The sequence below is a fragment of the Melospiza melodia genome, chromosome 14 (genome assembly GCF_035770615.1).
Source record: "Melospiza melodia melodia isolate bMelMel2 chromosome 14, bMelMel2.pri, whole genome shotgun sequence".
NCBI lineage: Eukaryota > Metazoa > Chordata > Aves > Passeriformes > Passerellidae > Melospiza > Melospiza melodia.
The window spans coordinates 4,533,004-4,547,449 of NC_086207.1; the positions used below are offsets into that span (position 1 = coordinate 4,533,004).

At 53.7% G+C, this 14,446-nt stretch overlaps 1 protein-coding gene across 19 annotated transcripts in view; it reads right to left on the minus strand.

Annotated features, from left to right (window-relative positions):
* The window catches only part of LOC134424614 (protocadherin gamma-A4-like), a 261,717-nt gene that overhangs the window by 14,313 nt on the left and 232,958 nt on the right, over positions 1 to 14,446 (minus strand). For 18 of the 19 annotated variants that reach the window (XM_063168480.1, XM_063168479.1, XM_063168482.1 and 15 more), the window contains exon 2: positions 9,372 to 9,430. In XM_063168480.1, coding sequence (XP_063024550.1) covers positions 9,372 to 9,430 — 59 coding nt within the window. Of the gene's footprint in view, positions 1 to 9,371; positions 9,431 to 11,464; positions 14,171 to 14,446 lie in introns of those variants that run through there. The other variant, XM_063168487.1, reaches the window with a different exon arrangement.

Below are 14,446 nucleotides of genomic sequence, written 5' to 3' on the forward strand. Positions count from 1 at the left end.
CTCATCACTATGGCAGCCAAAGGCCTCGAAAACATTTATTTGCACAATCGCCCGATGGATTCCTGAAAAATTGTTTTCCTTGCTCTGCAGCTGGAAACACGAGTCACAGCAGCGCCACAACAACCCGGGAGAGTTTATTCATGCCACAGCAGTGCTGTCAGAGCCCCGGGGGATGGAGAGGGCAGCTCGGTGCCCCAGGGCACTGCGAGGCGCCTGGCACGGCTGTGGGCAGTGCCTGGGCTGGGGATTTGCCCGGGACACCCTCAGCATCCTCTCTCCTCTCTGTTTGGGGCTTTCTGGCTCCTATGGCCGTGCCCCTCTCCCAGCCCGTGCTCCTGGCTGTTCCCAGGCAAGGGGCTGTGACTGGGATTTCCTTCTCCTCCCAGCCTCTCCTTTCACTCCCATTTACACGCCAGCCCCGGATGATGCTCCCCTTTCCCCTGGGGCAGCAGCCAGCCCTCCCCTCCCCAGCCAGAGGCATCCCCAAGCCCATTCCTCCAGCCCCATTCCCGAGCAGCCCCTGCTCGCTGCGGGCTGTCCCCCTGCTCCATCCCTCTGTGCTTCTCTTTCCTCTCTCTCAGCTTCCTCCCCATCCCCCTCTGCCTCCCACACGCGGCTCCAGCCGGAGGCAGCAGCGGCAGGAAAATCTCAGCCTGAACATTCCCCGGCTGGCAAAGTGACAAGTGACAGGGAGCAGAGCCGGTGCTGAGCCTCCGCTGTGCTCCAGGCGTGTGGGGACACAGCCCCGAGCCTGGGGACACTCCCCGAGCCCGGGGACACTGCCCCAAGCATGGGGACATAGCCCTATCCCTGGGGACACTGCCCCGAGTTTGAGGACACTGCCTGTGCCTGGGGACACTGCCCTGAGCATGGGGACACTCCCCAAGCCTGGTGACACTGCCTGTGCCTGGGGACACTGCCCCGAGCCTGGGGACACTGCCCGTGCCTGGGGACACTGCCCTGAGCATGGGGACATATCCCCAAGCCTGGGAACTGTGCCTGGGGACACTGCCCCATCCCGGGAACACAGCCCCGAGCATGGGGATACTGCCCTGAGCATGGGGACACTCCCCAAGCCTGGTGACACTGCCTCGAGCCTGGGGACACTCCCCGAGCCTGCGGACACTGCCCTGAGCATGGGGACACAGCCACGAGCCTGGGGACACTCCCCGAGCCTGGGGACACTGCCCCGAGCATGGGGACACTGCCCCGAGCATGGGGACACTCCCTGAGCCTGGGGACACAATCCCATGCCTTAGGACACTCCTCGTGCCTAGGGACACTCCCCGAGCCTGGGGACACTGCTCCATCCCTGGGGACACTGCTCTGAGCATGGGGACACTGCCTGTGCCTGGGGACACTGCCCGAGCCTGGGGACACTGCTCTGAGCATGGGGACACTGCCTGTGCCTGGGGACACTGCCCATACCTGGGGACACTGCCTGTGCCTGGGGACACAATCCCATGCCTGGGGACACTGCCCTGAGCATGGGGACACTCCCTGAGCATGGGGACACTGCCCTGAACCTGGGGACACTGCTCCATCACTGGGGACACTCCCCAAGCCTGGGGACACACTCCCATGCCTGGGGACACTGCCCCGAGCCTGGGGACACTGCCCCGAGCTTGGGGACACTGCCCCGAGCATGGGGACACAGCTCAGGGTGAGCATCCCTCTGGCCCACTCCCCATGCCTGTATCCCACACTCCCCCACCCTCCCCAGCCCTAAAAGCAGGATCAGCTCCAGAAGTGCCACCATTCCCTCGTCCCCTGCCCCTGCTGGCCCTTCCCCCCCAGCCTGGCCTCATCCAGCAGCTCCACGGCCTGAGGGAGCCTGGGTGAAGCCCAGCTTTAGGATCACGACTTTGCAAAGATGCCAAGATTGAAAATGTTAGTGAGGAACTGTGAGTGGGGGAGCATTTCCAGCCCCCCAAAGCTGGGGAGCCTTTATTCCAACCTGTGGAGCTGCTGGGATGCTGCTCTGCTGGATGAAGGCAGAACAAAAGCCAAAAATGATCCTAAAATGGGGCCAGGGCAGCATTCCCTCTCCTTGGAACTCTTGTAACCCTCCTGAAGGAGACAGAGCCCAGACCAGTAATTATTTCCCCCCAGGCCATCCTGCCACCATCCATGTCCCAGACATGCCAGGAAGGATATTTTGGGACATTCTTTGCAAAGGTTGTTGTGCCTGTTTTTTCAGAGCCATCTCTGCAGCCGGCCATGGCACGTGCTCAGCTGTGCAGGAAGCAGATGGAGGGAGAAAAATTAAACTAAAACACGTAGCACCTGTTAAATCACCTAAAATAGCTTTTCTATACATAAAACTGGTGATGAAACCCCTGATATTCTGGGGGCTCTCCACAGTGAGAACCACATCCCATCACCTGGATATTTCCTTTTCTCTACAAAAGACTTTTGTCCCACTTGGCAGGATCTGGAGGGTTCCTCCAGACTTCAAGGGCCATGACAAATGCAGATAAAGGGATTGTTGGCCCAGAATGGTCCAGAAGGGATGGAAATATTCAGTTTAAAAGGGCTGTGTGATGTAGAAAGAAGCCCAAATACTGAATCTGCTGAGATTTGGGTTGTTTGTAGCCAAAAGGGTGGCCCCTGCCAGCAGGGGTGCTCACAGGTGGCAGAAAAGACAGCTCTGTGGTCTCCTCACTGTGGAAGGGGAGGTGGGGTGGGACAGGACACATCTCTACAAAAACCTTCAGCTTCCAATCCCAAAATCACATCAGCTCTGCAGGAGGAGAGGGAGGGAGAGGAGTTATGCAGAGAAAAGTCCTGCTCCCAGCATCAGAACAGCTCCTGCCTGCCCTGCGACCCAAATCCACTCCAAAATTGCACCCTGAGGCTGCAGCCCGTGCCCAGAGCAAAGCCAGGCTCTGAGCAGCCTCACAGTCCTTTAAAAGCAGTGCTTTGTCTGTAGGGTTGATAGGAAACCCCAGTAATTAAATCACAGCATTGCCAGGATGGAAAAGCCCTCTGAGATCACCGGGTCCAGCCACGAACCCAGCACTGACAGCCCCAGCACCAACCAGGCCCCAGTGCCACATCTGCACAGCTTTCAATCCCCTCAGGGACAGACTCCTACACTGCCCTGGTATCTGATCCTACTCCTGACCACCCTTTCAGAGAAGAAATTTTCCCAATATTCAACCTAAAATTTTCCCGATATCCAATCTTAACCTGCCCTGGTGCAAATTGAGGCCTTTTCCTCCTCCTGTCCCTGTTCCCTGGAGCACAGCCCGACCCCCCCGGCTGTGCCCTCCTGTCAGGAGCTGTGCAGAGCCACAAGGGCCCCCTGAGCCTCCTTTGCTCCAGGCTGAGCCCCTGCCCAGCTCCCTCAGCCCCTCCTGGGGCTCCAGCCCCTTCCCAGCTCCATTCCCTGCCCTGGACATGCTCCAGCCCCTCCAAGCCATGAAACTCTCAGTTGTCTCCAGTCTTTTCTGTTCCACAACCAGGTCGAACCTGGCAGATAGAACAGTCTGGCCCTTCCTGGGCTTCTGTGGTTCCCTCCAATGTGTTTGCAGAGCAAAAGCCACACAAACAGGCTGGGGATTGGTGTGGGCTTCATCACTGGACACAACCAACCACCCCAAATACTCCCCAAAAAGACTTCACTCCCAGGCTCCCCAGGATGTGGCACAAGTTGGTGATTTGAGCTGTTCAGCCCCAAGGATTTTGCAGGGAAAATCCCCTTCAGAGCAGAGCTCCTTCACTGGCACAACTCCTCCAGCACTCAGAGAGTCACAGCCCACATGGAACACAGCAGCTCTCACTCTTAGGAGAACACTGTCACTTAGATTAGGGCTGTTCCTTCAAAGCAATGCCCTCAAATAGAATTCCAGAGGCTGCTGTGATTTTTCAGGCTGCAGGGCTCCACTCACACCTTCCCCAGGCCTTGGGGAGGCAGCTGACAGCAGCTCCACACTCCACATGCTGCAGGAATTGTGGAGGAATCACTACTCAACACTGAACAGGCAAACACACACAACCCAGTCAGAAAAAGCTGGAATTTTAGCCCAGAGGCTGTTACAACTTTATAATTCACTCAGAATATGAATGGGTGAATTGCAGAATGTGTGGAACCACACCTGGCAAAGCAAACACCACTGTTGGCTCAACCCTGGGGTGTGTTTGGGATGGCAATGTGAGGGTTGTAATTATTTCCTAAACTTCTCACAGGGGCACTTCCCTCTGCTGCTGTCAGTGAGGAGCTGCAGCCTGTCCAGCAGCCCTGCCTGTGCCCATTTCCACCTTTTCCATCAATGAGCAGAAGGCAAATCCATCAGTGTTTGTCTGCACAGCCCCACTGGTGCCCTGTAGCACCTGCTGTTGGATCCACTACAACTTAACTCCCAGAGTAAATTCCTCGGTGTTTACAACACCCCCAGACACCCCTGGGGCTCCTGGGCCTGCCTTGATTTATTTTTAGGAAGGATGTGGGCACAGCCTGCAGCTGTGGCCAGTTGTCCTCCTGCTGGGTGAGCCCAGGAATGTCCATGGTTCCCTCTCTGCCCCAGCTGCTCTGGGATGTCCCCCCAGACACACACACATGGGGTCAGTGTCCTGGTCACTGTCATGCACCCCAAACACACACCCCAAACCCCCCCTTGGCTATACCTGCATGCTTTGAGCCACAAGAACTCCCCAAAAAGCTTAATCAGAAGTATTCTTTATTCCTCTCCCCAGCCCCAGCATGTCAGGACCCAGGACATCCCTCTGGCTGTCCTGAGCAGCCAAGACCCCTGCCAGGGGGCTCAGAGACCCTGGCACAGAGCCCAAGATGCCCCTGTGGGTTTCATTATGACCCGTGGAGCAAGTTACCAACGTCAGATGAAGATCTGCAAGCCACAACAGTTTAGGTAGAATAACAGTGAAGTTATCACGGGGTGGAAAAGTAGATTTTAGGGGTTTTGGTATGGGGGTTCAGGGGGCAAGATGGAGGGATCTGGGCATGTCCAGCCTTTCTCCTTCTTCTTCTTGGCCTCCATCTTCTGCTGTGATGGTGGCACTTACAGATTGGTTTAGAGTAGAAGCTCACTGTCTAACATAGGTGATAGGTATTGGAAAGTAATTGAAAACATTGTATACATGGTTTTTAGTATAAAGACATAACACTGCCCTGGGGGCAGGCAGAGTGCCTGGAACTGTCCTGCTGGATGGACCTCGGCAGGGCAGGAGGAAGAATTTTACAGATAAGATACAATAAACAACCTTGAGATCGAGAAATGAAGAGCTCTGACTCCTTCTTCAAGTGCCAGGCTGGGAAAAGAGACTTTGGAACTCATCTCGGGGTCACTCTGACCAGCTGAATGTCCCAAGCCCCAGCACACACAGGCAGCCTGTTGATAGTCCTGCAAGCCCAACTTTTGAGCAGAACAATCACATTTCTTGCATGAAAACAAAACAAAAAATGGAAAAAAAAAAAATAAAACCTCTCTTTTCCTTCCTGGCTCTCCCTTGCTGCAGCATCTCCACTGTGAGCCCCAAGCCCCTGGTCTGTGGTGGGGGATGCTGGCTAGGCCAGCCAGGACAGCTGGGATGCTGTCTGATAAACAAGGGAAGCCAAGTGAACATCACATCACCATTGGCTGTGCTCAGCCAGGGAGGGGAAGCCTGGCTAGCAACAGCCTTGGGAAGCATTAACAAAGGGGGATTTGGGATTGGAGCAAACACATGGAAGGGGGCTGTGAAATGGCAACTCTGCATCTCCTCCACACGCTCTGCTCCTCCCTCTCCTGGAGTTGCCATGGATTCTCACACTGTTCCCACCTCCCTGTGAGTCCCTGCCGCTGTCTCTGGGGTGTCTCCTGCCTGCCTTCTCCTCCCAGCCTGCCCACAGAGCCCACAAATGTCCTCAGCCCTGCCACAGGATGCCTCCCAGACCTGCCTCACCCTCTCCTGTCCACCTGTGAGCAGCACAGAGCCCTCCCCATCCTGCAGGAAGGAAATCCTGCCTCCAGCCCGGTGTTTTCCTGAACAAATCATCACACAGACCCCAAAACAAAGAGCAGCCAGGGGCAGGCAGCACCATGGACGTGCAGGGCACAACAATGAAAACAAACCAAAACAACAAGATGGGTCCTTTGTACCAGCCCCAGTCCCTGCACTCTCCTCCCATTCACCACCAGCCTCCTCCCCCAGGGAAACCCCACAGGGATCTCCTGAGATGCTGCTGGACCATTCATTTACTGCCCTTTGGCCAATTCATCACTGTAATCTCTGCTAGAGCCACTGATCTGATTTACCCAGGAATGGCATCTGCTGCTCGGAATCAGTCTGGATTCATTTCCATTTGCCCAGAGACAGCATGGGTGTGTTTTTTTTTAAGAAAAACAAACCGCAAACATCATTAAATTTATCATCCTATCCTCCTATTTCTCCCAAACAAGATTAATTCTGTTGTGCTCAGGTCTGCCTCGCTACCACATTTTCAGAGCATATTGTCTGAGCTCCTCTCTCCTGAGCATGTGCACCAGAGCTCTCCGTGCTTCAGAACAAAGAGCAGATTCCCTTTGTTGTCCTGGAGCAGCAGCAGGGTAGGAGATCAGGAGCTGGTCCCTGCCTCCTTGAGCTTCCCCTGTTCTGCCTGGCTCCAGGTGCCCAGAGACAAGTGGGATTTGCTGTGATGGGCAGGGCTGTGTGGACACGAGACAGGATTGTTTCTTCCCCAGCTCCCATGGAGACAGCAAGGCAGAAATCCCAACATGGGTCTGAGCTTGTTTCTGGCTCAGGGTCAGTGCCAGGCTCCCCACAAACCCCTGCCCCTAAGCTGCTGTGTCTTTATTGTTATTTAATGTGGGTCAAATAGAGCTAAGAGCACATCCTTTTTTTTTGATTTTTAGCTGAAAGTCAAGCTGTGCTCCCCAAGCACCAGGCAGAGCCCTGCACTTCAGAGAGCTCATGGTGCTACAGAGCTTCACCTGTCAGCAGGAGACACGTTTGTACAGCAGAGAGAGAACAGCAAGGCAGGCTCAGGCAGCTGCACTTGCCCCCTCTTTAATGCCTGTACTACCAAGCAGTGCCTGGGGAATTCACACACCAGGCATCAGAACTCTGGGAACAGCACAATGGGGAGTGGGCTGCTTTCCAGGATCTGCCTGTTTGATCACCAGGGAGATGTCAGGGCTGGGCACTGAACATATGAGAGCACTTTCTATTTCCATCCTTTCATAGTGTCGCACAGGTTTGGATTAAAAACATCCCCCTTCATTTAACCTAAAACAGGATGAAAGAAACAGGGTGGGGGGGGGAGGAATCTGCAAGAGCAATTTTATTGCAAATGTGGATACAAGAAAGTGGGGAAAAGCAGCGGGAATTGAAATCCACTGAGTTTTTTTCAGTTATTTCAGCAGCAGCCTGTGCTTCAGCAAAATCTCTTTCCAAAGCCAGAGTTCAGCCCATGCTGTGGGACCCCCTGTCACAACATGGGGCTCAGAGCAACCTGGTCCAGAGGAAAGTGTCTCTACCCATGGCAGGGGGTGGAAAAAGATGAGCTCGAAGGTCCCTTCCAACCCAAACCGTTCTGTGATTGAGGAGCAGCTGTTCAGGGGCTGTCCTGGGCACGCAGGTCACAGACCCTCAGCAGTGACATCGTGGCTCATGCTCTAGAACTGGCATGTCCCACTCCTTCAGCTCCCCACACACACACTGAGGCTGCCTTTCCTCCTGCCCTCTCTCTTCCACACCACAGCTGCTGCTGTGTTTAGGCACTTGTGAAGAGATCCAGGCAGGGGCTGGGAGCTGGGCTCAGTGTCACTGTCCCACGACCTGAGGAAAGTCCCTGTCACTGAGCTGAGGGGGTCTGGGCTGCATCAGCTCTGCCCTGAAGAGCCCCAGCATGGTGCTGGGAGAGGGAGCAGCAGAGCCTGCTCTGATGGGGCTCATTTACTGCCTCCTCACAGCAGAACAATCACAGCAGCTGTGCTGCACTTCTGCATTAGCAGGGCTTTGTTAATTGTCATTTCAACCAGAGCGGAAATGCTAAGGAAGATTTTCCTTGATTAAAATGTTGTCAGTGATGGGGAGCTCAACAGACCCCTGAGAAACAATTCCAGCTATAGCTTTGCTTTAAAGTCCAAGGCCAGCTTCCACTATGAACACTTAATCTAATTACATCAAACCCTCACTCCATTTCAGCTTTATCAGCTGGAATAGCAAAGTTTAATCACTTCAACAAGTTGGCTATAGCAATCTCTTAATTTTCTGATAAGATAAATTATTGAGCTAGACCCAGGGAAAGAGTCAGGCACAAGCAGCTGCTGCAGATGTTTAACTGCAAGCTCTGACACCAAAATCCACCCAGCACCCACTACTCCCATGTCAGCATTTTAAACTCCACAGGAGCTGCCCAAGTGGCCACCAAGAGTGACAAAGCACAGAGACACAGTGCCTGAGCCAGCCAGATGAGCAAGGACATCACCCAGATTTACTCCTGGTTATTCAAAGAGTATAACCCTCAGGTATGCCCCAAAAGATATAATTCTTTCACACATAAATGATCCTGGAGCCAGTCTGCTCATACACAGTAACCTCTGGTTGGGTATTCACAGAGAAAGGTGGAATTCAGTTAAAGTTCTCTCTTTCAAGGGAGTTCACCCTCTGAAGGGGATCCCTGTCCATGAACCAGGAGAAAAGATGGGAGAGGCAAAAAACAAGATTTTGTTGTCAGTGGTCTCTCACTGTGCACCAAGACAAGCAAACATTGGTGGGCCAGAGGCAAGAGAGCCCCGGCCAGGAGCAGGGCACTCACCTGGGGCCTCTCTGCTGACCTCACACGCTGAGAGGTGCTGGAATCTCCCTCACTGGGGATATTCCAGAACTGTCTGGACACAATCCTGTGCTGAGAGCCCTGGGATGAGCCTGCTGAGCAGGGAGGTGGGAGCAGGTGAAGCTCTGTGTTTCCCTCCCCTGACCCATCCTGTGGCTCTGTGAGCAGCACAGAGCTCAAGGCTCCATGGCTGGTACAGGGAGTGATTTCCAGTGGCCTCCATGAAGGGAGAGGCATTGAGATTTTTGACTCAGGAAGGAATTTACATGCTCAGCATCTGCTTTAGCAAAAAGCCCTTTCTCTGTGAAACCCATTGTCCAGTCCTCCAGCCATCTCCTGACTTCACCTGGAGTTCCTTCCAGTTCCTGAGGAGCAGACACCAAACCCAGACACACCACTGCCAAGAGCAGCTGCCACAGCCCCACCAAACACAGCTGACACAAGAGCAGCCCTATTTCATCTCTGTAATTCCATCAATGACAGGGACAGCCTCTCTCAGAGCTGCCACTCATGGACTTTTCAACACTGAAAGTGGCACACCAAGAAAAGAAATCTTCATCCCACAGATAAATGAAAAGAAGGAGCCACTTACCCACTTGTTCCAGGTCTCTGGGTCTGAGAGAAGCGCCAGTCTGTGTTAGGTTGAGCTTGCTGCAAAGAAAAAGAAGAGTTTTAATACCTCCATTCTTGCCTTTGAAAATGAAAGTGAACTGATCCTGGATTATTTCAGTCTGGAATATCAGCATGTTCTGTCCAAGTGAAGCAAATCAATTAGAACAAAGAGAAAGCTCCCCCTCCCCTTTTCCTGAGTATTTCTGAAGCAGCATGAATACCAAAAGGCATGACAAAAACTGTTCAGAGAATAATCTTCCAAAGCAGCTCAGGAAACCAGGCTGTGAAAGAAATGAAGCATGAAATAAACTGATAAGGGCACGAATTCAGCAGGAGCAGTGGTACCACAGTAATGAGCTTGGAGGAGGAAGGGGGTGTGAGGGGGTGGCAGAGTTAATTGATACTGAGAAAGATGCTCTCAATACTCTAAGGTAAAAATGGTAACAGACCTTCCTAATCTTTCCTTCTTCTGTCCTTAAAAAGGCCTGCCTGAGATCTTGTTTTTATGCATGATATTTGAATGACTTTTCCTGGCTGTTGTGGCCTTGGAGCACTACAATATTTTTCTGTCCACAGAAAAAAGAATAAACTTCCGACAGCAAGAGGAAAAAGCATTATTTGTTTAGGAGACACAATAACCTTCAGACACAGCAGCACACTTTGTAACCTCATTAATAAACCCCCATATCACTCTCTGCCCGTGTTATTTTACAACCAGACAATGAACATTTTGTAAATGAGGAAGGACATGGAGCAAGCTTGTATATTCCTGTTTGAATCATGCCTTTGTGGAGAGCACTAAATAGCACAACTGTTTCTGTCGGGAAAACACACACACTTCCGAAAATCATGATCATCTTAATGAACTCCAGAGTGATGACATACTACCTGGAAAGGACAATGCTTCCCTCAGCTATTTTAGGAAGGAGCAGTTCATAGCCCATACATAGTGGAACATCAGTTTTATAGGATTATTCTGCTTGTACATGCAATTACTAAGGAAAAGTGAAGACGAGTAGAGCTGACCTAGATTTTTATTTAGGAGATGTGCTCTCACTAATTTCTCTGCAGCTTTGATGATACTCATGAAAGAAGATATTAGAATAAATTACTCCCCTAAAATAGATGCCCCACTGGTCCCCATGCTGCATGCAAATGAAGCTGTTGAAAGACTTGCCCTCCAGTTTTCAGAGACGCATTTTTGCACACGCTGGCACACAATACTGCACTAGATAAGCCCTTCCCAATATTTTGAGTAGCCCTTCCATATTTTGAATTCCTGTTGTAATTACAATTTTCAAATTTAGGGCAGGCATTTGTGACACAAAATTGCTTTACTTTTTATATCCCAAAGTTATAAAAGCTCCAGCTAAACACAGTCACCTACATCTATATTTAGGCATCTGAGTACAAACAGCTCAAGTTTTCAAAGCTTGCCGCTCGTCAGCCTCTTCAAGCCAAGGGCACATAAGGTCACCAGGATCTTTGTGAATAATGTCACTCCTGACGTTTCAGTATTTTAGTGCTGAATACCGAATTCAGCTGCTCGCTCAACATGACCAAGCTGGAAAATGATCCCTGGCCGAGGCACAGTCAGTAATTAATAACACTTGGGGTTTGAGAAATGAGAAATTTCTACACGGCATCTCTAAAACTGAGCAAAAGAAACACAGGCAGACTTTCCTTTCAGATAACCTCCTCCGCACCACAGCTCATGTGCCATGTGGGAAAAATGGGTTAAACAGAACCAAGAAGTTAAACCCCCAGAAAACCTGTTCCTGATCATGCTAAGAATCACTTTAAATAGAAACATGTACGAGCGGGGCCAAGGGGAAACTCTCCACTGCTACAAACACAGAGTCTTTGATTCTGTAACGCTGCTCAGCCCCTTCCCCCACCTCCACCAAACCCAGCCAAAACTTTCACCTGCCACCTCCCAGGAGGTGACAGTGACACGTGTGCCCTGAGGCCACCGTCTCAGGAGGAAGGACAGACAGAGAAGAGCCAAGTGACCTGGATATGCCAAACTGTTGCACTCGGCAGAGAGGACAGTAAGGAACAGCCATCTCTTACCCCATCGCAGGGACTCGCTAAGGCGCTGGTCACCTGCTCATAGGCAGCCACGGTCTCCGCAGTGCTAGAATGGCTGAAGGGCTTTACAAAGAGGAAATCGCTCTGCTCGGACATGGGCGAGAAACAAGAGGTGTAATTCTGTGCCTGGGAGGTCAAGCCCGCTGCTCCCACGTCCAGGTACTTGATGAAGCCATCTGGCTTCATCTGCCCTCGGAAATGGGAGGCAGGCTTGCGGCCAGTCCCTCGGCAGCAACCCGCAAAGGTCCAGCTGGCACTGCCAGCCTTGAGACACCGGGCAGCCACCAGCCCGAACATCACACAGGACACGATGGAGATGGACACCAAGGAGATGATGAGGTAAAGAGTTAGGTTGGTATCCTCGGAAGAAGGCTGGGGGAGGTCCAAGGACTTGGAGAAGTCCTGCACGCTGTTTTCCTCCGGAGAAATGACTATTACCACGGAGGCCGAGAGGGACGGCGTGCCATTGTCCCTCACTTCCACCACCAGCCTGTGGGAATCTTCTGACTCCCTGAGAGCCTGTGCAACCCTTATCTCTCCAGAACGGCGTTCCACTTGGAAAGGCAAAGCCTCAGCAGACTCCTGCAGCTGGTAGGACAGCCAGGCATTATGGCCACTGTCAGCATCAACTGCTACAACTTTAGTTACCAGATAGCCAGGCTCTGCCAAGGCTGGGATGGCTTGGTGGAAGGCAGAGCCCTTGGGGACAGACGGGTAGACAATGCTGGGAGCATTGTCATTCTCATCCAGGACAAACACATGGACCACAGTAGTGCTACTGAGAGCAGGAGACCCAGCATCCTTCACCTCCACAGGCACCTGGAACACCTTGTCCTGCTCATAATCCAGAGCACGCACAGTGTAGATGGTGCCATTGTCCTGATCGATTCGGAAGTAGGTTGAGATAGGTGCATCCTGCATCCCATTGTCCAGGATGGAGTAAGACAGCTTGGCATTGCTACCCTCATCGGGATCTGATGCTGACACTGAAAAGACAGAAGTTCCAGGGAGGGAGTTTTCCTGAACGTGAGCTGTATCAAAAGGGCTGGAGAAATTCGGTGCGTTATCATTCACGTCAGCAATGCGGAGATAAAAGGTTTTTTGTGTGGCCCTCTGGGGGGACCCTGAATCCACAGCCCTCACTGTGATGTTGTATCCACTGGCCTTCTCCCGATCAAGGGGACCACTGGTGACCAGCGAGAAATGCTCTTTAAAAGATGACACCAGTTTAAACGGGAGCTCTTTTGCTATCTGCAGACGGACCTGCCCGTTGTCACCCGAATCGCTGTCCTTCACACCAATGAGGGCGATCACCGTGCCTGGGGCTGCATCCTCCTGCACTGGGCTGGAGACAGAGGTCAGCACGATCTCTGGGCTGTTATCGTTGATATCAATTAATTCCACTCGCAGGTGGCAGTGGCCTTCCATGGCTGGGGATCCCTTGTCCCTGGCTCGAACTGCAATCTCGTAAGCACTGGATTCCTCATAATCCAGAGGGGCTTTGGTTCTGATCTCCCCTGTACGGGCATCTAAGGAGAACAGTTTGGTGAATTTACCAGGTGCATTATTGCTGGTTTTAAAAGAATATTCCACATCCCCGTTGGGACCTTCATCCAGGTCAGTGACATTCAGCTTGGTGACCAGAGTGCCCACTGGCACATTCTCCTCCAGAAGTACCTTGGATATGGGTGGGTCACAGACAGGAGGGTTGTCATTTGCATCCAAGACATGGATGGTAACCCTGGCAGTGCCAGATTTCACAGGATTCCCTCCATCCAGGGCTGTCAGTGTTAGGTGATGAACAGGCACTTTCTCTCTATCCAGTGCTTTTTCAAGTACGATCTCGGGCATTTTAACACCATCTCCTCTCACGTTGATGCTCAGGGCAAAATGCTTGCTGGGGCTGAGCTCGTAGGTGGAGATGGAGTTGGTGCCCATATCTGGGTCTTCTGCTACTTCCAAGGGCAGCCGAGTCCCAGGGTTGGCTACCTCAGTGATCTCCAGCACCACCTCTGGCTTGGGGAACTGGGGCGCGTTGTCGTTCACGTCCAGGACGTCCACCTCAACCCGGTGGAGCTGGAGGGGGTTCTCCATGACGAGTTGGAGGTGCAGAGAGCACGTGGGGCTCTGCCCACACAGTGCCTCCCGGTCCAGCCTGCTGTCCAGCAGCAGCACACCTGCCGCCAGGTCCACCTGGAAGTGCCGCTGCCCACCCTCGCTCACCAGGCGCAGGTTGCGGGCGGCCAGGCTCCGCACCTCCACCCCCAAGTCCTTGGCCAGGTCGCCCACAGAGAAGCCCGGCTCGCGATCCTCGGGCACGGAGTAGTGGAGCTGGGCGCAGCTGGGAGCCGGCAGGCAGGAGAGGGCTGCGAGCAGCAGCGGGAGCTGCCATGGCAAACTCTGTCCCGCGAGCATCCCGGGCCGGCTGTGCGAACGGAGCAGCGCGGAGAGGAGCGGCGCAGCCTCCCCCTCCTCCCCGCCCCCGCGGCCGGCCCCGGCAGCCGGAACCCCTGCGCCCCGGGGGGGTCCGAGCCGCCTGTGCAGGGAGGAAGCCGCCGCCGGAGCCGCCGGAGCCGGACAGGGAGGGATGGAGGAGGCGGGGGAGGGGGCGACCGCAGCCCGGCCGGCTGAACCGCTTCTCGACACGCAAAGACACACAAAGTCGGCGAGCGGAGGGGACGGGCCCAGTGACAGTTTTACGTCTCTCCACAGCCCCCTCCTCCTCCGCCTCCTCCTTTTTCTCTCCCTCCTCCTCCCCTTCTCCATCTCACCGCCTTCCCCAAAATACGCACGGCGTAGCCCTCCCCTTCCCCCGCTGCCGCCACTCCGCCCCCGCAGCGCCGGGGGGGCGCCGGGGACTCCCGGCAGCGGGGGGGGAACCCGCTCCGCCCCGCCCGGCTGCTGGCACCGGGCACCGGCGGACACCCCCTCCCCAAAGCCGGCCGGTTCGGGGCCGAGCCCCGC